Here is a 26712-nt window from a genome sequence, read left to right as displayed (position 1 = left end):
TAACAGACTTAAAGAGAGCCAAATCAAGAACAAACTTCCATTCACAATTGCCACAAAGAGAATAAAATACCTAGGAATACAACTAACAAGGAATGTAAAGGACCTCTTCAAGGAGAACTACAAGCCACTGCTCAACGAAATAAGAGAGGACACAAACAGTTCGAGAAACATTCCATGTTCATGGTTAGGAAGAATCAATATCGTGAAAATGGCCATACTGCCCAAAGTAATTTACAGATTCAATGCTATCCCCATCAAGCTACCAATGACCTTCTTCGCAGAACTGGAAAAAACCACCTTAAACTTCATATGGAACCAAAAGAGAGCCCGCATAGCCAAGTCAATTCTAAGCAAAAAGAACAAAGCGGGGGGCATCACACTACCAGACTTCAAACTATACTACAAGGCTACAGTAATCAAAACAGCATGGTACTGGTACCAAAACAGAGATATAGACCAATGGAACAGAACAGAGGTCTCGGAGGCAACACAACATATCTACAACCATCTGATCTTTGACAAACCAGACAAAAACAAGCAATGGGGAAAGGATTCCCTGTTCAATAAATGGTGTTGGGAAAGCTGGCTAGCCTTGTGCAGAAAGCAGAAACTGGACCCCTTCCTGACACCTTACACGAAAATTAACTCCAGATGGATTAAAGACTTACACATAAGACCTAACACCATAAAAACCCTAGAAGAAAATCTAGGCAAAAGCATTCAGGACGTAGGTGTAGGCAAGGACTTCATGACCAAAACACCAAAAGCATTGACAACAAAAGCCAAAATAGACAAATGGGACCTAATCAAACTCCACAGCTTCTGCACAGCAAAAGAAACAATCATTAGAGTGAATCAGCAACCAACAGATTGGGAAACAATTGTTGCAGTTTACCCATCTGACAAAGGGCTGATATCCAAAATTTACAAAGAATTAAAGCAGATTTACAAGAAAAAAACTAACAAGCCCATTCAAAAGTGGGCAAAGGATATGAACAGACACTTTACAAAAGAAGACATACGTGAGGCCAACAAACATATGAAAAAATGCTCATCATCACTGGTCATAAGAGAAATGCAAATCAAAACTACATTGAGATACCATCTCACGCCAGTAAGAATGGCGAACATTAAAAAATCTGAAGACAGCAGACGCTGGAGAGGATGTGGAGAAGTAGGAACACTTTTGCACTGTTGGTGGGAGTGTAAATTAGTTCAACCATTGTGGAAGACAGTGTGGCGATTCCTCAAGGACATAGAAATAGAAATTCCATTTGACCCAGAAATCCCATTACTGGGTATATATCCAAAGGATTACAAATCGTTCTACCATAAGGACACGTGTACACGAATGTTCATTGCAGCACTGTTTACAATAGCAAGGACCTGGAACCAACCCAAATGCCCATCGACGATAGACTGGAAAGGGAAAATGTGGCACATATACACCATGGAATATTATGCAGCCATCAAAAACGATGAGTTTGGGTCCTTTGTGGGGACATGGATGAACCTGGAAACCATCATTCTCAGCAAACTGACAGAGGAGCAGAAGATCAAACACCGCATGTTCTCACTCATAGGTGGGTGTTGAACGATGAGAGCACATGGACACAGGGAGGGGAGCACTACACACTGGGGTCAGTTGGGGGGAAATAGGGGAGGGACGGTGGGGGGTGGGGAGCTGGGGAGGGATAGCAGGGGGAGAAATGTCAGATGTAGGTGATGGGGAGGAAGGCAGCAAATCACACTGCCACGTGTGTTCCTATGCAACAATTTTGCATGTTCTTCACATGTACCCCAAAACCTAAAATGCAATAAAATAAATAAATGGGGAAAAAAAAATTACAAGGTCTTAAATGTCAGACTAACGGGGGTTTGAACACTAAATCAATTCTAGAGATAGTACAACTTTTAAATATTTTTAAGTAGTGCAGTAATAAAGTAGAGTTTCAGAAAGACTTATTCAGCAATGGTCTGAAAATACTGAAGAGATGATAACCTGGAAGCGACATTACTACAAGAGTTTAAGGGTAAAGTGTTAGGGCTTATCTCAGGATGTTGAAAATGGAAAAGAAAAATATATGAGGCACATTGTGAATAAAGGAGTGATACATCTTGATGGTTAAAAAAAATAAAATCACAGTTATGAGCCTTTGAGAACGTAAGAATATAACTGAATTACAGAAACACAAAAATAAAAAGGTTGGCTTGGCTGTAACTATCTAGCAGTCAAAAATGTGCAGTTTAGTGCCTAGTGTTTACAACAGATAAGAATAATAAAGCAATTCACTGAATTAAACATAATTAGCTAATTCGGAATCTATCCTAACAGCTCCACGAAAAATGATTTTTACTTAGAAGACAATTAATACTAGCATATCATAAATTACAGCTTTGAGGCACATACTGTCCTGATGAATAGAACCTGTTGCATTTATGTTCTGAAAGACAGGCAAAAGGCCCAGCTCCCAGGGCAAAGTCAGTTGAACTCAAATTATTTTAAAAATATAAACAAGTATGCATATGTTGTAAGTCAAAACCATAACTGAACAGAGAGGGGCTTTGTTCAGATTACAAAAGGGGAAAGACTGTCTATAAATATAGGATATTAAGTGAAATAGGAATGAACACACTTATCTATTTAAAAAAGGAAAAACTAACTCTACAGTTGGGGAAATAATCTTTTCACTAGGGCTAATCTTAAAAATTAGAATTTTCAGATTCTGGGCATGGGTCACATTTTAAAATGGAAAAACTAGCCTTTCAAAACTCCATTTATTTCCTATGTGGCCTATTTTCCTACAAATACAAAGCCTTGATAGAGTTAAGAGGCTATCATGAAAGTGAAGACATAAGGTTGTAAAGTAGACTCCCCTAACAAGTCAAGAGTGTGGCTCATGCCTGTAATCCCAGCTGCTTGGGAGGCTGAGGCAGGAGGATTGCTTAAGCCCAGGAGTTCAGTGGACTCTCTTGACAACCTGGCTCAGCTCATACAGTTCCAGTTTTTGCCCCTGAATCTTGGGAGACCTGGATTAAACTCCTGGCTCGTACTAAAAGTAGTCAAATTTCAGGATTAAAAGCCTCTTCAGCTTTTTCTCACATTGGGAATGTTGGGTATTAAAAGTAAGTGGGTAAATGGGTCAGCTTGCAAATAAAACTTTACTAAAAAGTCATTTAAATTTATTTAAAGAAATTCTTTTTACATTTAACTTTATTTTTGACAAATCAGGGTTGAATTACCCATGAGACTAACCGAATCCTCTCTGCTCCAAATTCTACCAGATAGTCTATTGCTAAACTGTAAGCAAGGCACTAAATGATCCCTAAACTTTTACTGCAAGAGGCACTAAGTGATCCTTATGCTTTCTTTCAGTTAAGCTATGACAAATTCTGGAAACACTTACATGTGTCTTTGTGTATATAAAATATGTAAAACAGCCTTCCACCTCTTAGTCCTTTTATAACCAATGGAGAGTTTTGTGCCAAGGAAATTTCTGATTTTTTCTCTAATGGTATTGGCAGATTTAGCAATTTAAATCATGTTTCTGTGTTTCTCTAAGACCAAACAGAACCTGTGGGATATATTTTAAAAAGGAAAATGAATGCCCAGATAATATGTATAAGAATGCATTTAGGCCGGGCGCGGTGGCTCAAGCCTGTAATCCCAGCACTTTGGGAGGCCGAGGTGGGTGGATCACGAGGTCAAGAGATCGAGACCATCCTGGTTAATATGGTGAAACCCCGTCTCTACTAAAAATACAAAAAATTAGCTGGGCATGGTGGCGTGTGCCTATAATCCCAGCTACTCAGGAGGTTGAGGCAGGAGAATTGCCTGAACCCAGGAGGCAGAGGTTGTGGTGAGCCAAGATCGCACCATTGCACTCCGGCCTGGGTAGCAAGAGTGAAACTCTGTCTCAAAAAAAAAAAAAAAAAAATGCATTTATCCTTTTCTATAAAAACAAAGAAAGGTTCAAAAACTCTTAAACAGATCAGAAACAAAGAACTAGCTACTCACTAGTCTGTCTCTGTCATTTTGGAGTGAAGACATAGCTTTTTTTAAACTCTGTACTTCAGCTGGGCTGGTGGTAGGCTGAGCTGCAGTCCTCTGCTTCCCTTCCTCTGACTTTCGAAATTTCTCCAGCTCATTCCACAGGTGATCTCTCTCATTCTGTAGACTGGCCATAGCCTTGGAAAAGGACTGCACTTGGTTATAAGAATCTTCTAGTTGTGAGGACAAGTGAAGCAGCTGCTCATCTTTGGATAGGAGCTGTTGATTAAGTTTCTCAAGGTGAGGCAAGCTGTTCTCAGTGGAGTTCATTGAAAAGGTGGCTTTAGAAAGAAGAGCATCTCTCTCTCTGTTTAAGAGGTCCTGTTGTTCTCTCAACTGTGCCAATTCCTTCAGACTGGCATCATATTTCCTTTTCAGTTCATCAAGTTCCTCATTGGCATGATCTCTACTATTTTGCAAGGAACTCATAGACCTTCCAAAAGACTGAATTTGTGCTGTGAGATCTTTATTTTCTTTGGTGACCATGAGTAATTTCTGTTCCATCTCCACCAGATCTCTTGCTAGCTCTGCCACTCTCTCTTCTGCTGTTTCAGTTTCATTTCTCATTATCCCTGCATCATGATGAAGATGCTTTAATTCTTTCTTCAGTTTATCTTCAATTTCACCTACCTTCTTGGCAGCTTCCTTATGGACACAAACCAATTCCTCTTCCAGTTCTGTAATTCTCTTTTGAGAGGAGGAAAGCACAGTGCTTAACTTCTGTAACTCTTCTTCCTTTACTTTTAACTGGGCATGATAGATTCCTACAGTACCTTCTTCTTGCAAGGCTGTTACTTGTCTCTTTAGCTGGGATATAGATACTTTCAAACTTTCAATCTCTTTAGATAAATCTTGTTTCTCCTCTTGTAGGGCATTAGAAGACCTCTGCAGATCCTCTTTTGCTTCCTCAGACTCCTTCAGCTTTTCTTCTAATTTAGCATATTTATTTTGCAGCTCCTTATTTTGTTGAAGTTGAGCTTCAAGAAGCTGCTTTTGCTGACTGTCCTTTATTGATATCACTTGGTTCAGGTCTTCTCTATATTGGATCAGTTCTGCATCAAGCTTGGCATTCTCGGAATTGAGATCATCCATATGACTTCTCAAGCCTCGTATTTCTTCCTTAAGCTTGTTATTCTCAGCAGCAGCCTCTTGGATGAGTTGGTCTTTTTCCAAGATTACAGAGAGATGTCGCTCTTCCAGCTGTTGATAGTCACCCACTATGCGGTCTCGATCATTTTGGAGAGAAGACATGGATTTAACGAAGGAATCCAACTGTGCCTTTTGCTGAATGTTTTCCTTTTTGATGTTTTTCAGTGTTTCCATAAGCTGATTGGTTTTGTCAACAGCCTTTTTGTTCTCCTCTTCTAAAACAATATTCTCCTCTTCCTCCTGGGACAGCAGGTTTTCCATCTCTTTAATTTCTTTATCATGTTGCTGTTGCAGTTCAGCAATAGCTACTTGGATTGCCTCTTCCTTAGCAGAAAGTAGACTTATAATCTTTTGCTCTTTCATATTTATTTCTTCATGCAGCTTACTGGTCAGTTCTCTGGAGGTCTGAAGGTCAGTCTCCAGTTGTTCATAACTGAACTTAGAATTTTGGATATCAGCCTCTTGCTGCCTTATGATCCCTTCCAAGTTTTCTTTCTGTTCCTTACATTTTTCCAAAGAGTTACTTAAATCAGTCAACTGGTCTTTGAGAATCTTAAATTCTGATTCCAACTTAGCTAATTCATTCTGAGAATTGTGGTATAGGTGGCGTGTCTCTTCTAGCTGAGACAAAAGTTCCTTGTTTTCCCCCTGTAGAGTATCACAGACTTTCTGTTGAAGCTGGACCTCTGTCTGGGCCTTGGACTCCCAAATCTGCCTGTCATGTTCAAGCCTGAAACAGAGACAAGGTCACTAGTTACAGATTTCAAGAAAAAACTATGTTTCCCAAAGAACAAATACTATTACATATACTCAATAGATTTACAAATGAATTAACATGTATAACAGAAGATGTCAAATGTTTTTCTGAAGAGGTATTAATCCTCTGTACCTACACGTTTGTCTACTGAATGCTATGTATTAAAGGTATATCACAACTAAGGGTTCGTGTATTTAAGTCATAAACTCCAAAATGTGTTGCTTATTTTAGTGACATGGTTTTGGACACTCTGAAAAGTAACATTTTCTCCTATTTTATTCTACTTTGCTCCAGACAAGCTAATGTCTGGCCTCTCTATGGGATCATCTTGATATGAGACAGTGAGGAAATCTATTTTAGAATAGAAGGGTCCTAATAGAAGTAAGGAATACAGAGGATGAGAGACATTGCTAGTTCTAGAGTTTTAAAAGTGATATAAAATTGAAATTTGAGAAAAAATAACTCTAAGAGGCATATGCAATATGAATTAATGTGGAGTACAGGAAGGAGAAAAGATGAGACTATCTAGGACACCAAGGCAATAATTTGAGAGTACTGTGGTTAAAATCCAGACAAGAGTAGTTGAAATGGGAGTAAAAAGAAATACAGCAATCTCTCAACAGAAAGACGAGAAGATGTGAACTTTTCATGTTCATGCAGTTGTAGCAGGATTGTTTTTTGCCAAAAAAAAGAGTCAGAAGTGAGAGAGAATATATCTTCCATGGGAATTCATGCCAAAATTAGTCCCATTGTCTTAAAGGAAACAGAAATAGTTTAGAGACGTTCTTTGCTTCCAATTACCTCTGCAGGAGAAAAGATTCATTACTCATTTACCTGGAAATGTTAATCTTTAATTCCTCCATATGGATGGACATCTGTCTAAGTTGATCCTTTAGAACACTGCAGTTCTCTTCTTTGAGTCTAATTTCTTCTTCTTTGGTTTGAATCGCATCACTGAACTTCCTCTCCCATTTCTTAGCTTCATCTATCACTCTGTCGCGATCATCCTGAAGGGAAGACATGCTCTTAGTAAAGGCTGCAAGCTGGGCCACAGTACTGTCCAAGTTTTCCTGAAGTTGCTGAACTTCTTTGTCTTTCTTGTTCAAAGTAACCTGAATCTCTCCAATTGTCTCTTCCAAGTGGACTTTTTCTCTGCGCAAAGCATCCAGTTTCTCTTGCATATTCTTCTTCTCTTTCAGGTGCTTCTCTTCTGCCTGTTCCAGTCTTCGCTCAAGATCTTCATCCTTTTGTTTCATTTGGCTTTTAACTGATTCTTTATTTGACTGAAGTTCCTTTTTCAACTTGAGATTGTCTGCTAGAACCCTTGCTGCTTCACTTTGAGTGTCATCTAGCAGAACTTTGAAGCTAGCTAATTCTGCTTCTGCCTTTTTGCGGTATTCAACTGCTTGAGCCAGATTTTCTTTGGTTATTTCCAAATCTTTTTGGGATTCAGACTGAACAAATTCTAGGGCTTTAACAGTCCTCTCCAAAGCACTAATTTTCTCTTGATACCTGATGCAGTCCTTCTGTAGCTGCTTTACTTCTTGTTGTTTTTCTTTTAACAATTCCTGAAGTTCCTTTGCATGACTTTTATTACCAGGTTCTTTCTGAGCACCTTGTATTTTCTCCAAATACTCCTTTCGTATTTCTGATTCCACCTTAGTTTTTTCCTTGACTAACTGCTGCTTTTCTTCTTCCAATTCACTCACACACCTTTTAAGGTTCTTCATTTCAGATTCTAGTAACTCATTTTTTATTTGGGCATCTGTAACATCCTGACAATAATTCCCAATGCTTCCATTAAGTTCTGCTAATTGATTCATAAGCCTCTCTTCCAAATCATCTTTCTCTTCTTCTGCTGTCTCCTTTAGCTTGGTAACTCTGGAGAGTTCTTCTTGGATTTGCTGATTTAGCAGGTTCATTTTGGTTACTTCTTCCTGAAGCATTTTTACTTCACCATCCTTTGTTGATATCTGACTGACTAAGGCATTTCTCTCATTTTCTAAAGTCTGGCTAAATTCCTTGTTTTTCTGCTTCTCCTCCTCTAATCCAGCAATTCTTTCTTTGAGCTGATCAATCTGCTGTAGGTAGTTATTAATTTCATCATGTGAACTGAGATTCTCACTTATATCAGGGTTGGCACTGTTCTCTGATGGAACCGATTCTGAACATGCAGGCCTTGTGCTCACACTCAGAGAGTCTTGCTCTTTGGTCTCACCTGGTATAAACTGTGTTGCCTCTTCAGTGGCATTCATTTGGTTATCATGTTTCTCAGTGGCCTCTAGGTTAGCTTGTTTAGATACATTACCTTCTATCTGATGCTTTAAATCTTGAACCTCTTCACTTAGAGACTCTTTCTCAGACATTAAAGACTGAAACTTCTTAGAAAGGGTTTCATACTCCATTTTGACCCTTTCAAGTTCTTCTTTCATGCTGGAATTGGAAGAAACAAGTGTTTCCATACACTCTTTAGCTGTACCTCCTGCAGGGTGCACCTCTGCTCTAAGCCGGTCATTCTCTTCTTCCAGCTCTAGGATTTTCTGCTGTTTAGATTTAGCAAACTTTCTCATCTTTTCTTTCATTTCTTCCATTTCTTGCTCAGCTTCCTGCAACTGTTTTTCTGTCTCCTTCTTGCTTGCCTCTGTGCTTCTTAACTTGCCATACAGTTCTTGCTTCTCTTGCCTCACAGCTTCCACCACATGCTGAATCCTTTCTGCTTCATTACTAACATTCTCATAGGACTGCAGAAGAATTTCATACTCTTTTTGTAGCTCCTGATGTTTCTCTTGCCACTCAGTACTTTCTGCAATCTTAGAAGATTTCAAAGATTCAATTTCCTTCACTAATTTTTCCTTGTCTTCAGTAAGACCCTCTAGAGCTAGTTTTAGACTTTCGCAAGAGCCACTGAGACTCTGGTTTTCCAATAAAGACCTGTCCATTTCTGTAATAAGTTTGTCTCTTTCTTCCTGAAGAAGGGCTAACCTTCCTAGGAATGTATCTTTTTCTTTATTTTGAGCAGAAATTTGGCTTTCCACATCTGCCAGAGACTTGGTGAGACGTTCAATGGTACCTCTGGCCAAAGACAATTCCTCTTGGAGACTTTTGTTTTCTTTCAGTGCTTCTTTTCGGGAAATAAGGGCAGCTTGCAGTTTCCTCTGTATTTGTTGCTTTGCTTTACTTTCTTCTTGAGTCTCTTCTGGTTTTTGCTTCATTTCACAAAGTTCCACCTGTAGCTGCTTTATCCTCTCATCATGCTCTTTGGCTTGCATTTCTAGCTGTGTATGCAGAGCCTTAATTAAATCTTCTTGCTCTATTATCTCTGTCCGTACTTTAGTGAGAGCTGCTTCTTTCTCACTAAGTTGTCCAGAAAGGCAGCTAACGTCTTCTTCCTTTTTGTTTATGAGTTTTCGCAGTTCATCTAGTTCAGGTTGCAATTCTCTTAGATGTTCTAGGCCAGCAATTTGTAGCTGGCTGCTTTCCAATTTCTGCTGCAGGCTTTCTGCATGGACTTCAGCTTCATGGGATGCTGTCTTTAGACTCTCAATTTCTAAACCCTGTTTATTTATCTGCTCTTTTAACTGAAATACCTCTTCTGATTTTTTAGTAAGCTCACTTGTTGTAGAATTAACTTTCAATTCCAACTCTTTTTTCTCAGCTTCTATTTCCTTCAGCTGGGCCTTCATCTGGGTAACAGAAGTTCCGCCCTGCAGAGCACTTGCATCTTCAGAATGAGCAGGCCAGTCTGGGCACAAGTTGGACTCTAAAACAGGCTGAGTGTGATGCTGCTCTGCGGTTTTGAATAAAGGTTCTTCTAAACCCAGAGTGGGAGAGCACGATTCCTGCTGGTCAGTGCCTGGGAGTTTTCCTTCTATGGATTCCCTTACTTGAATCTGAAGTTGCCTTAGCTGGTCTCCAATATTCTCATTTTCCTTGCTTTGCTCATCAAACTGTTCTTGCAAGTGATTATAGTCATCTTTCTGTTGCTTTAGCTCCTCCCTAAGATGTCTTTCTTTCTCCTGTGCCTTTTTAAGAATTGCCTTGCGGGAGGTTAAGGCTTCTTGTAGCTTCTTTTGAAGTTGCTCCTTTTCTTTTTCAAGGGCCAGTATCTTTTCTTTCAGTTCTGGTTTCCAGGGTTCACCACTATCTGTACCAGGTGGACTTACCACCACTGTTTCCTTTACAAGTGCTACAGAGTCCCCATCACCTGCATCCTTGTTACTTGTGGTTAACTTCTGGATAATTGCTTGCTTTTCACTGATCTTCACTTGGAGCAAATCTATTTGGTTTGTTTTATCTTGCAAGGTCTGATTCATCTGTTTGACCAAAGCCTGTAATTGCTCTTCAGCTGCCATCTTTTCTTCCAAATTCTTCCTTATATGATCTAGTTCCACTTCTTTCTCAGATATTGTCTGTTTTAAAGAAATTTCTATTTCTTGGCACTTAGAAGTCACAGATTTTTCTGAGTATTCTTTGTTTTCTTTATCTTCTTCCACTTCTCCCCTCTCACTCTCACTGAGTGGGGTCTCTTTCTTAGATTCATCTTTCAAGTTGGCTAATTCCTCTTCCAATATACTGACTCTTTGCAGAAGCTCCTTTCTGTTAATAAGAGCTGCCTGGAGCTTTCTCTTTCTCTGCTCACTTTCTTTCTTCAGAAGGTCTAATTCACGCTGAAGTTCTTCCTTACTTGTTAGTCCTGCTGGACTCATCTCATCATAATTTTGTTTAAGGCCAGAAGCAACTTCATTATCTTCTTCCACCTGCTCTTTTTTTGCTTCTTCAGCTCTGGATAATAAATTTAGCTGTTCTTTAAGAGTCTTAATTTCAACCCCAAGAGAAAACTTCTCTTCATTAAGCTGAACCATTTTCTCAGTCATACTAAAGCTGATTTCTGTTACTTGTTGATCCTTCTCCTCGATGGTTTGTTGGAGGGTTTCCACATCTCTCTTTTTCTCTAGTAAGAGTTGATCCATTTTTGCTATTTCAAGTTCCTTCTGTGAAAGGGCCAGGGACAGTTCTTCCACCTTATTTGAGATATCCCTGACACGTTCTGCCCCCTCAAGCACTTCACTTTCCTTCTTTTGCAGCTGGCTTTGCAGGCTTCTTATCAGTGTACTCTGCTCAGAAAATTGAAGCTGCACATCATCCAGTTCATTCTGTAAAACTTCAATTTTCACATCTTTAGATTTGGCTTCTATGCTGAGACTATGGATCTGTTCAGTGAGCAGGTTGTGATGAGTAGTTTGGCTTTCATAGTCAAGTCTTCTTTGCCTTTCTGCTTCTGCAAGGTTCATTTCCAATTGCTTTACCTGAGCCCTCAATTCTGTTACTATGCTAAGTTCCTTAACCTGAGAAAGAAGCCGGTCTCTTTCTTCAGACAAAGCAGTGAATGCACTGCTGGTGGTGTCAGCATTTTTCTTAAATTCCTCAATTAACTGTGTTAGGTTGCTAATTTCCTTAGCTTTCTCATCTAAATTATTCTCATAGATTTCTTGTGCTTTATGAAAGTTTAGCTCAAGCTCCAAAATTTGACTTTTTAACCTTTCCAACTCATTCTGATGACACTGACCAGTATCTGATACAGCAGAAAGGGATTTATCACCATCCTGCTTTGCTGATTGCAATTCTACTCCAGCATAATTTAAAGATATTTCCTCAGATGTTCTATTTTGATGGTCAGTGCTCTCCTGTTCTTTTTCAACTGCTGAAAGACTGCTCTCTTCATTTGGCATTAAGGGAAAATCTTGCCCTGTATCTTCAGGAAATACTTTCATTTTAATTGGAGCTATTCCCTCACCCTCCATCTGTTTCATTTCTTTCTGGTCAAGGACCTCATAATCCCCTTCCTCAGCCCTTTTTCCCTGGAGCTGTAATTTAAGAAATGCAATTTCCTCTTGAGCTTCTTTCATTTCCAACAATAAAACTGATAATTCTTTATGTTTCTGAGAAAATGTGTTCTCTAGAACATCTTGTCCACTTTCCTCGGTAGAAGAGCTCTTCTTGTTGGTAATATCAACAATGCTGATCTATTTTTTAAAAAGAAAAAAAAAAAAGCTTTAATCAAATGTTTTATAATATTTAAAAAATAGCTCAACTAAAAACTTGTATTTCATCTTCCAAAACCTCAGACTTTTTAGTCAAAACCTCCTTTGTACCATACCACTGCTAAATCCTTTTAAAATCAGTTTGTATATCCCAACTGGACCTCCAAGGGCACTCTGCCAATCCTGCACTGAAGTCAAGCCCCACTCATAAGATGTACGGAAACCTGGAATTCACTTTCTAGACACTCCTTACATGAGAAGCTGTTTTTCTCTTCAGAATAAAACTCCTAATTGATTATTAAAAAAAAAAAAAATGTAAGCAGATACTTTTGTTAGGAAGCCACATTATTCCTCAAGGGCATGTATGATTCTATCACTGAATTACTGATTAAAAGAACACAGCTAACTAAGCACAATACAGATAACAATAATCTTAAATCAACAGAATGATACTAAGCAACCATATATTTCTTATGGTAATTTTCAGATTATAAAAAGCATCATTCTCCAAAGATCCCTTTGTATTTCATCTTAGTAAAACTGTGCCAATTGTGGGGAAAGAGGCCCAATAAATCTTATCTAATCTCTTCACTGAGAAACTTTTCTGAGATGAACAAAGAAGTTGAGGTAGATGATAACCCAGTATAAAAACTGGGTTATCAAATCCTAAATAAGTAGTTACTTTATTTATGTTGCTTTAGGACAGTGAATTCCAATATTCAGAAACAAGTGACAATAAATGAGATGTAATAACCATTATGAATCTCTTAAATAGATCTTACTCTATAGGTAATATATTTCTCTGGCAACACTAGAAAATTATAGGCATGTTTTGATATGAAGCTACCTTCTCTTAATCTAGTTCATGTTCTGGTTATATTAAGAATATATCACTTACCTCACTGATTTCTCTCTCTATCTCCCCAGTTCTATTCTGAGCCTCCAGGAGAGTAATCTGAGAAGAGAGTTTTTCTGAAAGTCACAAAATAAATATCTTTAGAAGATATATGTGGAGTGTGTGAAAAAACAAGACTGCATATGAAGCTACTTAAGATGCATAAAATAATTTTTAAAAAACAAACAAAATAGTTTGGGAGAGGTAAAAGCCTTATTAAAATAAAGAAGTGGCAAGAGAATATGATTAGATGAGATATAAGATCGAACAGTACTTATAGGTAATGATAATGAACCTGAGTAAAGTATATAAATAGTGGAAGGTTGGAAAGGAAAAGGATACCAGGGCACAGGACATAAAGCAGCTATTTCTGTGGCATGATCTGGAACTTCTAGGACAATACATATAATTTATCCATAATCCTACTATGTTTGTAATACATATTTTGCATTAATATAGCACTTACAATATTCTCCAATGTTCACAAAGATATCAAATTTTAGTACTAAAAGGGAGCTCCCTTTTAGTGAGAGCTCCAATCTCCTCAATGATCATATTAGGAAACAAAGAAATGACATGACCCGAAAGGTTATGCAGCTAGTTTAGAGAGCTGGGATTAGAATCCAGGTCATTTGAGTTTTAACCCAAGTTCTATTACAATGTATATACATTGAGCATTAATAACAATAACCTCAAAAGCTTATATTTTTTCTGAGAAGCTAAAACAGATACACCAAAGGAAATAATATATACATTTTTTACACTGTATCCAAATGTCTTAATGTGACCCACAGGAACCCTCATGCGTTGACCCTACTAATTCTCCAACCTCTTGTACTGCCCCCTTTTCATTCACTCTGCTACAAACACTGGCCTGTTTTCTCTTCTGCAAACTTATCAAGTTCATTCATACTTAATGACATTTGTACTGCTTTTTTCTCTGCATGGAATGTTCTTTGCTTAGCCTCTTTGCATGGCTGTTCCCTTTTCATCATTCAAGTTTTAAGTCCTCAGAGAGGCCTGCTCCCACTAATTCTGCCTTCCTCTTCTCCAAGGCATTTGAAATGCCCTGTTTTATTTTTAGCCTAATACTTATAATTCTCTGAAATTTTCTTATGTGTATAGACAGGTTTGTAGTCTGTCTTCCCCTCTAATATGCTCATAGCTACATCCCCAGCATCTAGAATAGTGCCTGGCACCATAGGAAAGGCACCATAGATGAGGCAAGTGAATTCAAGACAGTATATAATATGTTCAGACATTTCACAAGATTACTTGAAAAAGGGATACAGTTTTAGAAATCTCAGTGCAAAAGGTGAGTTGAAAAGAACATGACATATAAAGTAAAAGTAATCTATAAGGCCAGACACAAAAACCAATACAGAAAACCTTAAGGCCTTGCAGGAAAGAACAAAGGAAAGGAACTCATATAATACCTCCAAACCATATGAAGCAACATGAACAGGATAGAGACTGTTTGCAAAACTGCAAAATAAGCATCATGGATAAGGCCTCAAAGGAGTGCTCTGAATGGTTTAAATAATGAGCTGAATTTTTGGTATTCTTTACTTATTAGCAATAGTGGGAATCGTCTAATATAAGTGCATAAGCCTCCATTTAGATCTAAGTGGAAAACTGTAAAATGGTTGAGTTAGAAATATTGGCTCTAGAGTTTAATACAAGTTTTACAACCTTCCTATTCATTCTCACTCCTAGATGATAAAGCATAGTAGTCAGCTAATCCAAGATGAATTCAATCAATAAATCATTAACTATACGCTACTAAATCCATGAAGTCCAAATGAAGCATATGATGAGTGAAAAGAAACATGTCTTCATTCTCACTAACTATTCATACACAATCCAACAGGATAAAATGCTAAGTTCAGTTTAATCCAACAAAACTTTATTCAGTAGCCATTAGTTGCCAGGTAGTATACTAGTTTTGGGTAACGCAAAGATGGAAAAATATAGCCCCTGCCCTTGAAGAGCTTATATTTAAACTTGGAAGAACTTATAATAGAGTAAAAAAAGACAAACATATAAACAGATCATTTAATACAATGTTAAAGTTATATAAGGATGTTATGGAAGCGCAAAAAAATCATTTAACCCAACTTTTGGGGATCAGTACCAAATTCCTGAAAAAGATAATGCACTAGTCAAGGCCTGAAAGATGAGTAAGAATCATCCAGACTAAAGGGAAGGGGCAGGATTCTAAGCAGGGTACAGCATGAGCATAAACCACTCACTCACAAAATAGTTTCTACCTTTAAACATTTATACTAATCTCTATTACCTCATCCCACAAATTTATTACCAGAATGTCCTTTCTTCATTTTACCTATTTTAAAAATCATCTTATTAAGGTCCTGTTTAAGCCATACTTCCTATAGGATACCATGACCACTCCAAAATGATTATGAATTATAAAGAAATCCTGCAGCATGTATAGTCCATATTGTAAAATGTTATGTAAACACTGATACTATGCTCTAATTATAAAATGTGCATTAATTTTATCTTTGATAATTACCAGCTCTACAATCTAAATCTTTATTATCATGGAATCAGATAATTCTACATGTTATACTAAATAGTGATAAAAGTAGAGGCACTTGTGGGATAAGAAGACGGGGAATTATGGTTTTCTTTTATACATACCATTCTCAGCTTTCAGCTCCTCCAGCTCTATAGAACTAAGGAGCAAGGCTCCCTTTTCATTCTCTAGTTCTACCACTCTCTTCTGCAAAGAAGCAATATTCTCCTCAGTGACTGCCTAAATTGTAGAAAGACAACAAATTAATGATTCTCCAGTAGAAAATTCTCACACTAAATGCCCAGATAGCCTCCAGCATTTTTGTCTTCTAAAAGTTCTCTAGCCATGAAAATACTTTAAAAATAACATCTACTTATCTGCCTAGGTAATCTTTGAAGAAAAGAAATAAAATATTTCACACAAATATCAAGTTGATTGTCTTTTAAATTTAAGACTGAAGCCTAGATTACAAAGATAGAAATCCCAAGTCTACAGGATAAGAAAGAACATTTTCAGGTTAACAAACAAACAACATTAAAAGATTAGATTAATGCCACCAAGTAACATGGTATCTCTCCTGAAGGAGAATGAACATGAAGGGAGGTTCCACAAAGAGGAATAGAGGCAAAGGAATATGTACCTCTTAAGAAAGAAGATTTGTAACTTTTTTTTTCCAAGTATAATAAAAATTCTCTTGGCTTAATTTACACATCCAGAATTTTCGGTTTTCCTACAGACAGGCATATATCTAATTATACCACATCTTTAGTTTTATATCTATATCTATATCTATTTTATTCTCCATGGGTATTATTCTATCAAATTTTCATACAATTGTAGAATTTTTAAGCCATGATGGTCTTTAAAGCATACTTGACCCAAAATATTCATTTGATGTTTAAAAGAAATAGCAAGAGATGAATTTAGGGTTATTATGGCTTTTATCCTGAGGGAAGTTCCCAATTTGCATTATACAGGGCAAGTAAAACTCCAATAGAATGGCCACAGATATTGCTAGTTCAAAGAATGAGAAGACTGATTTTGGGACAAACACAGCTGCCAAGATGTGAGGAGAGAGATCAGAAAGAAGAAAAAGAGTATTAGAAAGGAGAAGCCCTGGATTCTATGTATAAACTTAGCTGAAATTTCTGGCTGAACAATGGCACTATGTATTTGTTGGGTTGACTCAAAGCAGCCCAGCTAAGGCAAAAATAACTGAACTGAGTTTTGATGCCTCTCTATCATAGTTGAGAGTTTGGGATTTGAGTCCAACTTACTGTCTGATAAAAAGTAACTGAAATTTTAGAAATAACAGAATAGCATCTTGAGAACAAAACACAACAGCTACAATCTGAATTCAAAACAAAACGACCATTCACACATAAAGGAATAGGAATGTGTGACCCATTCTGAAGGAAAAAATGTAATTAACAGATTCTAGCCATAAAATGATGCAGATTTTGTAAGCAGCAAATAAGAATTTTTATTTATGCTTAGGACATAAATGAATATGCTCATAATGAATGAGAAAAAATGAAATCTTGGTACAAAGAAAATATAATAATGAACCAGTTTAAAATTCTAGAACTAAAAAAACATAATACCCAAAACGAAAAATTCAATAGATAGGCTTAACAGTAGACTATAGATAACAGAAGAAAGTCTTGGTGAACTTGAAGAAAATAAATCAACAGAAATCATCCAATCTAAAGATGGAAGAATTAAAAAATTAAAAAAAAAAAAAGAATATAACCTCAAGGACATGTGGGACAATATTAAAAGGTTCAATATACCTATAATTGGAGTGCCAGAAGAGAGGAAGGACAGAATGAGAAGAAAAAAATATTTTAAGAAATGGCCAAAAATTTCTCAAACATAAGGTTATATATGTAAGAAACTCAGCAAAAGCAAGAAAATGACAAGGAAAATTATAACTAAGAACATCACAGGTAAGAATAAAAAGAAAGTCAAAATCTCCATGGAAAAATGATACTTTATATACAGAGGAATAATTTGAATGACTACTGACCAGCTGTTAGGGAAAAAATATAGGCCAGAAGAGGGAAACATCTTGTTTAAAGTTTCTAAAAGAAAAATTGTCAATCCAGAAGTATATATCCAGTAACAGATATCATTCAAGAATAAAAGTAAAATAAAGACATTTTTAGATGAGCAAAAAACTAAGAAAATTTTTTCACAGACAGACCTATAATATTACGGGTTGTTCTAGAGGCTGAAGAAAATGGAATCAAAGAGATATCTGATTATCAGAGGGGAAGGGCACTGCAAATGGTAAATATGTGGGTATATATTAAGGTCAATATTTTCCTCTTAATGTCTTTCAAATATATATATAACCATTTCAAGCATAAATATTAAAATTGTATACTGGAGCTTATCACTTTTGTTAATATAATACATACAACAACTGTGGCATAAGGAATAGGCTGAGAGTATATGATTACGAGGGTTCTACCTTTTAAGTGAGATAGTATAGTATTAACTCTAAGAAGATTGAAAAGTTATGGATATATGTTGTATTTCCTAGAGCAACTACTTAAAAATTTTTTGTAAAAAGATATAGCTCAATACCCAATAGAGGACTTTTACTTCTGCTAAAGACTGAATAACATGGAACAGGTTTACCCTCCTACCTGAAACAATAATAACCAAAACCAGACAAAATAATGAAATAATCATTTTCAAAATAGTGGATATCAAGCAACAAAGGATAATTATCTCTGAGAGAGGCAGAAAACAAATAAAGTGATCCCTAAAACTGACCAAGCTTCATGCCTTAAGAGAGTTTTCAGGCTTTGGTCCAAGAAGGGGAACCTAGGCTGAGCCTTGTGGACCCCCTAAGTTCATGAGACAGAGCTGAGAGTCAAGATAGAGCAAGATGGCTGCAGTTCACAGAACAGAATACCAGAAAGGAAAAAGTCACATAAAGAGAAAACTCTGCAGATCTGCAAAGGAACTGAACAAGTGTTTAGTGAAATACAGAGCAGCACATAAATGTGAGGAATGCATCCAAGGCTACCTGAGCTACCCCTAACTACCCATTTGAAGAGATGAAAGAATAGCACTTGGTGCTCACACAAAACCTGGAAGAGTGTGAGTTCTACACCCAAATGTGAAAAAACACTTCTAAGGGCATTGAGTAGAATACTCAGCAAGGTCTTGCCTCAGTAGTAAGGAATGACTGAGCACTGATTCAAACCCTCCTAACAAACCAAAACAGCAAGATCTGAAAGGATTAAGTTTTTTTCCAAAGAATTCAGCTGAATTCCATTAAAAAAAAAAAAACCCTCCAAAACATGTACATAAAACAAAGATATCTAGCATTTATAATGTCCAGCAACCAATCAAAGATTATCAGACATGCCAACAAGCAGGAAAATATAAGCCACAATGAATAGACTAATCAACTGAAAGGGAGCCAATATTGACACATTCTATACATGCAAAAGTAAAACAAAAACATGAATGACATTTTTTTAAAACCCAAATTAACCTTCTGGGAAAAACAATTATGTTTGAGACTGCAAAAAATATACTAGATGAGATTAACAACAAATTGGACATTGTAAAAGAATATATTAGTGAACTTGAACATAAAGAAATAGAAACAAAATGAAAAACAGAGAAAAAAGAATAAAAACAATTAAAAGCCAGCTGGCTGCGATGGCTCATGGCTGTAATCCCAGCACTTTGGGAGGCCAAGGTGGGTGGATCACAAGGTCAGGAGTTCGAGAGCAGCCTGGCCAACATAGTGAAATCCCATCTCTACTAAAAATACAAAAATTAGCCAGGTGTGGTGGCGGGTGCCTGTAGTCCCAGCTACTTAGGAGGCTGAGGCAGGAGAATCACTTGAACCCCGGAGGCGGAAGTTGCAGTGAGCTGAGATTGCACCACTGCACTCCAGCCTAGGCAACAGAGCAAGACTCCATCTCAAAAAACAAAACACAAAATTAAAACCCGATTAATGAGTTTTAGAACAACTTCAAGTAATCTAATATACATGTAATTGGAATTCCCAAAGGAGAGTAGGGAGTCTGAAAATATGTATTTATATTTGACTAATTAATGGCAGAAAATTTTCCAAAACTACAAACAGATTCAAAAAGTTCAATGAACTCCAAGCACAAGAAACATGCTATGTCAAGGTACATCATAATCCAAGTGCTCAAAAACAGTGGTAACTTCCTAAAAGCAGACAGGAAGAAAAAAGAAAGAGAGAAGCGTGACAGCAGATTTCTTAACAAAAACAAAATGCAAAGGCTGGGTGCAGGGGCTCATGTCTGTAATCTCAGCACTTTGGGAGGACAAGGCAGGTGGACTACTTGAGACCAGAGTTTGAGACCAGCCTGGCCAACACAGTGAAACCCCATCTTGTCTAAAAATACAAAATTAGCCAAGCGTGCTGGCGGGTGTCTGTAATCCAAGCTACTTGGGAGGCTGAGGCAGGAGAATCACTTGAACCCGTGAAGTGGAGGTTATAGTCAGCTGAGATCGTGCCACTGGACTCCCTCCTGGATGACACAACAAGACCCCGTCTCAAAAAAAAAAAAAAAAAAAAAACAACAACAAAAAGCAAAAATGCAAGAAAGAAGATAGTAGACTAATACAGAAATGAAAGAAAACAAAACTTTCAATGTAGAATTCTAGGCAGCAAAAATAATCTTTTAACAACAATGGTGAGATAAAGCTGTCTTCAGACATAAAGTGTTTTAAGAACCCATGACCAGCAGACTTCCACACACACATACATGTGCGCACACAAACAAAAATTAAAAGAAGTCCTTCAGAGTCAGGTGCAGTAGCTCACACCTGTAATCCCAGCACTTTGGGAGGCCAAGGCAGGAGGATCATTTTAGCTCAGGAGGTTAGAACCAGCCTAGGTAACTTAGCAAGACCTCATCTCTACTAAAAGTAAAAAAAAAAAAAAAAAATTAGCCAGGTATCATGGTGCATGCCTATAGTTGCAACTACTCGGGAGGCTGCCGTGTAAGAATCGCTTGAGCCCACAAGGATGAGGCTGCAGTGAGCCATGATTTTTTTAAATAGAGAGAGGTTCACACTTTGTTGCCCACTCCAGCCTGGACGACAAAGTGAGAACCTGTCTGTATTAAAAAAAAAAAAAAAAAGTCCTTCAAATAGAAGAAAAATGATACCAGATGGAAATATGTAGCCAGGGTTTGGCAAACTTTGGAGGCCTGCATAAATAAAGTTTTATTGGAACATAACCCAACCATTTGTTTACCTTTGCTCTCTGTCTGTTCTTGCTCTACAATGGCAGAGTTGAGTACCTGCAACAAAGACTGTATGACCCACAAAGCCTAAAATATTTACTATATATAAAAGGATTGCCAACCTCTGATCTACTAACAAAGAATGAAAAGTACCAAAAATGGTAACTGCAATGGTAGTTATGATTTATTTTAATCTCCTTAAAACATAAACATAAATGCTTTATATGTATTAGCCAAAAACTGTCCATAACCCAAATTATCCATCAATGAGTCAATGGTTACACAAATTTTGCTGTGTACAATATACTCAACAATTCAATGGAATGAATTATTGGTAAACAAACATTAGGATGAATCTCAAATAAGTATACTGAGTAAAGTAAGCCCAAAAAAGTGTGTATGCAACTTATATAAACTTTTTAAAAATCTATAATGACAGAAAGCAGATCAGTGGTTGTTTAGGTCAGGAAAAATGTGAGAGAAAAGATTTATAAAAGAGAACATAAGAAAATTTCTAGAGATGATGAATATGTTCATTTTCTTGATAGTAGTGATGGTTTTATATGTTATACATAAGTCAAAACTTAACAAATTGTGCTGGGTGCTGTGGCTTACACCTGTAATCCCAGCACTTTAGGAGACAGGCAGGAGGATCACTTGAGCCCAGGAGTTAGTTTGAGACCAGCCTGGGCAATACAGTGAGACCCTGTCTCTACAAAAAAAAAAAAAAAAAAAATTGGCCAGGGGTCGTGGCACACGCCTGTGGTCCCAACTATTCAGGAAGCTGAAGTGAGAGGACTGCTGGACCCAAGGAAGTTAAGGCTGCAGTGAGCTATGATCATGTCACTGCACTCCAGCCTGGGTGAGAGAAGAAGACTTTGTTTCAAAAAACAAACAAACAAAACCCCCCTTAAACTGTATATTTTAAATGTATACATATTATTTTATGTCAAGTATATCTTTAATAGAGCTGTTTAAAAGGAAAAGCTGTCAATCAATAAATGAAAATTAAAATCAAGAAACTTCTAGTTATCAAATAGAAGGTAGGAAAAAAGAAGAAGAGAAAACAGAGGGGGAAAAACAGAAAGCAAAATGGTAGACCTAAATCCAATGACATCAATACTTACAGTAAAAGGACTAAGCACTCAAATTACAAAGCAGAGGACTGAAGAAATAAAAAAGTATAACACAACTATATGCTGCCTTCAAGACATTCACTTTAAAGAAAGACATAAGTTGAAAGTAAAAGGACAGAAAACAATATATCATTCAAGCAATAAACATAAAAAGACTGGAATTCTTTTATTAATGACAGATACAGAGAAATGTAAATAAAGAAGTATTACTAGAGATAAAGTAACATTTTGTAAATGAAAAAATCTCTGTTATTAAGTACATATATTTATCTTTGAGATAAATGTGTATGTACTTAATAACAGAGATTCCAATTACCAAAAAGCAAAAAATAACTAAATTAAAAGGAGAAACAGACAATTCCACAAAGTTGGAGATTTCAACCCCCTCTTAGCAAATGTTTTGATAACCAGACAAAAATCAAAGACAAAGATGGCCTGAACAATACTATGATTTAAGTTCTATTTGTAGAACATTACATTCAATAACTACAGAATACACACTATTTGCAAGTGTACAAGATGTGCTCATCAAGACACTATATGCTGTCATAAAATTTCAAAGTGTCAATAAATTTCAAAAGAATGAAATCATATAAAACATATTCTCTGATCATAATGAAATATTAGAAATAAATAATAATAAGATATCTAGAAATAAAACCAAATATCTGGATATTCTACAACAATATGTTTATTTAGAAAGCACTTCTAAATAATCCACGGTCAATGAAAAAATCATAGGGAAACTCAGAAAAATCTTCAAAAACTGAAATGAGTAAAAAACTACAACATAACATGCTGTGCTTAGAGGGAACTGCGTTAGCTTTAAATGTTCATGAGAAAAGAAGACCTGAAATCTTTGAAATAAAGTTTCACCTTAAGAAACTATAATAAGAAAAGCAAAGTAAGTGGAAAGCAATACTAAACAGTAGAAATCAATGAAAATGAAAATAATCAGCAAGAGAGAATATTAACAAGGCCAAAAGTGGTTCTTTGAAAAAACTGGGGGAAAAAGTTGAATAAATTCTAGGTAGACTGATTAAGAAAATGAAGCACAAATTTACAACAGAAGGGATCCGAGCTTACAGGCATTAAAAGGATAAAAAGTAATACTATAATCAACATTATAACAAAAATAGAACATCTTCAATGAAATGGACCTAACTAAAACAAACAAACAAACAAAAAAAAAAACCTAAACAAACCAAAACTGGCACAAAGTGAAAAAGGGAATATTAGCCTTGTATCTGTAAAGGAAATTCAATTCATTATCAAAAACTTTCCTAAAACTCCAGACTCAGATGGTTTCATTGGTGAATTCTTTAAAAAAATTTTTTCTTAATTATTTTCAAAAAAAGAAATGATACCAATCACAAACTCTCATAAAATAGAAAAAAAGAAAACACTCTCAGAAAATAGAAGAAAAGGGAACATATTATGAGGCTGCCATATCCTTAATACCAAAACCTGATAAAGACATTATAAAACAAGAAAACTGTAGGCTGATATCCTTCATAAATATGAATATAAAAATCATTCACAAAATATTAGCAAATCAAATTCAGTTATACAGAAAAAGGGTAATACAGTTGACTCTTGAACATGGTTTTGAATTACGTGAGTTCACTTATATGCAGATCTTTTTCAATAAATATATTGGAGTTGGGTGTGGTGGCTCATGCCTATAATCCCAGCATTTTGGGAGGCCAAGGCAGGAGGACTGCATGAGTTCAGTAGTTCAAGACCAGCCTTGGCAACATAATGAAATCCCATTTCCAGCAATACATAAATAAACAAATAAACAAACAAACACAAAAACAGCCAGGCATGGTGGCTTGTGCCTGTAGTCCCAGCCATTCAGGAAGCTGAGGTGGGAGGATCACTTAAGCCCAGGAGAGTGAGGCTGCAGTGAGCTGTCATCACACCATTACACTCCAGCCGGGGCAATGGATTGACTATGTCTTAAAGGAAAGAAAGAAAATTAAAAAAAAAAAAAAAAAAAAAAAAAAGGCCAGGCACAGTGGCTTATGCCTGTAATGTCAGCACTTTGGGAAGCTGAGGCAGGCAGATCAACTATGGTCAGGAGTTTTAGACCAGCCTGGCCAACATGGCAAAAACCTATCTCTATTAAAAATAACAAAAATTAGCTGGGTGTGGTGGCAGGTGCCTACAGTCCCAGCTCTTCAGGAGGCTGAAGCAGGAGAATCGCTTAAACCCAGAAGGTGGATGTTGCAGTGAGCCAAGATTGCACCACTGTACTCTAGCCTGGGCAACAGAGTGAAACTTCATCTCAAAAAAATAAATCAATATAAAAATTTTTGGAGGTCTGCTACAACTTGACATTTGTTATTACTCATAGAAGAACCATATAGCCTAGAAATATCAAAAAAATTAAGAGAATTTATTTTAAAAAATTAAGAAAAAAATTAAGAAATATCAAAAAAACTAAGAAAAAATTTCCTCTATCAGATTGAGGACGGTTTGATAGATGAAATTCATAAAAAAACTAAAACTATTATCACAGCCAATGGTATATTATGGAGTACTTTCCCCTAAGATTAGAAATGATGCAAGAAGATCCAGTCTCACCACTTCTATTAAACAGTATACTGGAGGCATATAAATTAGAAAGAAGTAAAATTTGTCTTTATTTTCAGATGACATGATTGCTTACGTAGAAAATCCTGAAGAATCTACAAAAAGAGACTAGATCCAATAAAATCAATTTGTTTATCAAGGTCACAGAATATAAGGTTAATAAAATTCAATTGTATACTTACATATTAGCATATACTGGAAAAAGAAATAAAAATAATTCCATCTACAATAGTATTAAAAATATTAACTACTTCAGAATAAATGTTATAATGTGCATACCTTCTCCAATGAAAACTACAAAACACTGCTGAAAGAAATTAAAGATCTAAATAAATGGTATCAAATTCACACATAATATTAACCCTAAATGTAAAAGGACTAAATGCCCCAATCAAAAGACACAGACTGGCAAATTGGATAAAAGGCCAAAACCCATCAGTGTGCTGTATCCAGGAAACCCATCTCACATGCAAGGATACACAAAGGCTCAAAATAAAGGGATGGAGAAAGATTTACCAAGCAAACGGAGAGCAAAAAAAAGCAGAGTTGCAATTCTCATCTCTGATAAATTAGACTTTAAAGCAACAAAGATCGAAAGAGACAAAGAAGGACATTACATAATGGTAAAAGGATCAATGGAACAAGAAGAGCTAACGATCCTAAATATATATGCACCCAATACAGGAGCACCCAGATATATAAGGCAAGTTCTTAATGACTTACAAAGAGACTTAGACTCCCACACAATTATAGTGGGAGACTTTAAAACCCCATTGTCAATATTAGACAGATCAACAAGACAGAAAATTAACAAAGATATCCAGGACTTGACCTCAGACCTGGAACAAGCAAACCTAATAGACATTTACAGAACTCTCCACCCCTAATCCACAGAATATACATTCTTCTCAGCACCACATCACACCTACTCTAAAATTGACCACATAATTGGAAGTAAATCACTCCTCAGCAAATGCAAAAGAACAGAAATCATAACAAACAGTCTTTCAGACCACAGTGCAATCAAGTTAGAACTCAGAATTCAAAAACTCAGAACCGCACAGTTTCATAGAAACTGAATAACTGGCTCTTGAATGTTGACTGGATAAACAATGAAATGAAGGCAGAAATAAAGATGTTCTTTGAAACCAACGAGAATGAAGACACAACATACCAGAATCTCTGGGACACATTTAAAGCAGTCTCTAGAGGAAAATATATAGCAATAAGTGCCCACAAGAGAAGCAAGGAGAGATCTAAAATTGACACCGTAGCATCAAAATTGAAAGAGCTAGAGGAGCAAGATCAAAAAACTTCAAAACCTAGCAGAAGACAAAAAATAACTAAGATCAGAGCAGAACTGAAGGAGGTAGGGACACAAAAAACCCTTCAAAAAAATCAATAAATCCAGGAGCAGGTTTTTCAAAAAGATCAACAAAATAGACAGACCACTAGCCAGATTAATAAAAAAAGAAAAGAGAGAATAACCAAATTGATGCAATAAAAAACGATAAAGGGGATATCACCACAGATTCCACAGAAATTCAAACCATCATCAGAGATTATTACAAACAACTCTATGCACACAAACTAATAAACCTGGAAGAAATGGATAAATTCCTGGACACTTGCCTCCTGCCAAGCCTAAATCAGGAAGAAGTCGAAACCCTAAATAGACCAATAACAAGGTCTGAAGTTGAGGTAGCAATTAAGAGCCTACCACCCAAAAAAAGCCCAGGTCCAGACGGGTTCACAGCCAAATTCTACCAGACATACAAAGAGGAGCTGGTACCATTCCTTCTGAAACTATTCCAAATAATCCAAAAAGAGGGAATCCTTCCCAAATCATTTTATGAGACAAACATCATCCTGATACCAAAACCCGGCAGAGACTCAACAAGAAAAGAAAACTTCAGGCCAATATCCATGATGAACATAGATGCAAAAATCTTCAATAAAATACTGGCAAGCCGATTGCAACAGCACATCAAAAAGCTTATCCACCATGATCAAGTAGGCTTCATCCCGGGGACGCGAGGCTGGTTCAACATACGCAAGTCTATGAACGTAAATTTTTGCAATCTACCCATCTGACAAAGGCTGATATCCAGAATTTACAAAGTAAAACAGATTTACAAGAAAAAAACAAACAAGCCTATACAAAAGTGGGCAAAGGATATGAACAGACACTTTACAAAAGAAGACATACGTGAGGTCAACAAACATATGAAAAAATGCTCATCATCACTGGTCATTAGAGAAATGCAAATCAAAACTACATTGAGATACCATCT

General features: G+C 36.5%; 1 protein-coding gene across 11 annotated transcripts in view; it reads right to left on the bottom strand.

The window, feature by feature from the left end:
- Nucleotides 1–26712, bottom strand: part of GOLGB1 (golgin B1) — a 93412-nt gene that overhangs the window by 30313 nt on the left and 36387 nt on the right. For all 11 annotated transcript variants that reach the window (XM_032267670.1, XM_032267674.1, XM_032267677.1 and 8 more), the window contains 4 exons: nt 15558–15672; nt 12897–12970; nt 6792–11980; nt 4019–5930 (listed from right to left, as the gene is read on the bottom strand). In XM_032267670.1, coding sequence (XP_032123561.1) covers nt 4019–5930; nt 6792–11980; nt 12897–12970; nt 15558–15672 — 7290 coding nt within the window. The remainder of the gene's footprint in view (nt 1–4018; nt 5931–6791; nt 11981–12896; nt 12971–15557; nt 15673–26712) is intronic.

The sequence above is a fragment of the Sapajus apella genome, unplaced genomic scaffold, assembly GCF_009761245.1.
Source record: "Sapajus apella isolate SASKATOON/1434 unplaced genomic scaffold, GSC_monkey_1.0 scaffold171, whole genome shotgun sequence".
NCBI classification, from domain to species: domain Eukaryota; kingdom Metazoa; phylum Chordata; class Mammalia; order Primates; family Cebidae; genus Sapajus; species Sapajus apella.
Note: the sequence above shows the minus strand (reverse complement) of the source record. Positions and strands in the feature narration are given on the sequence as shown.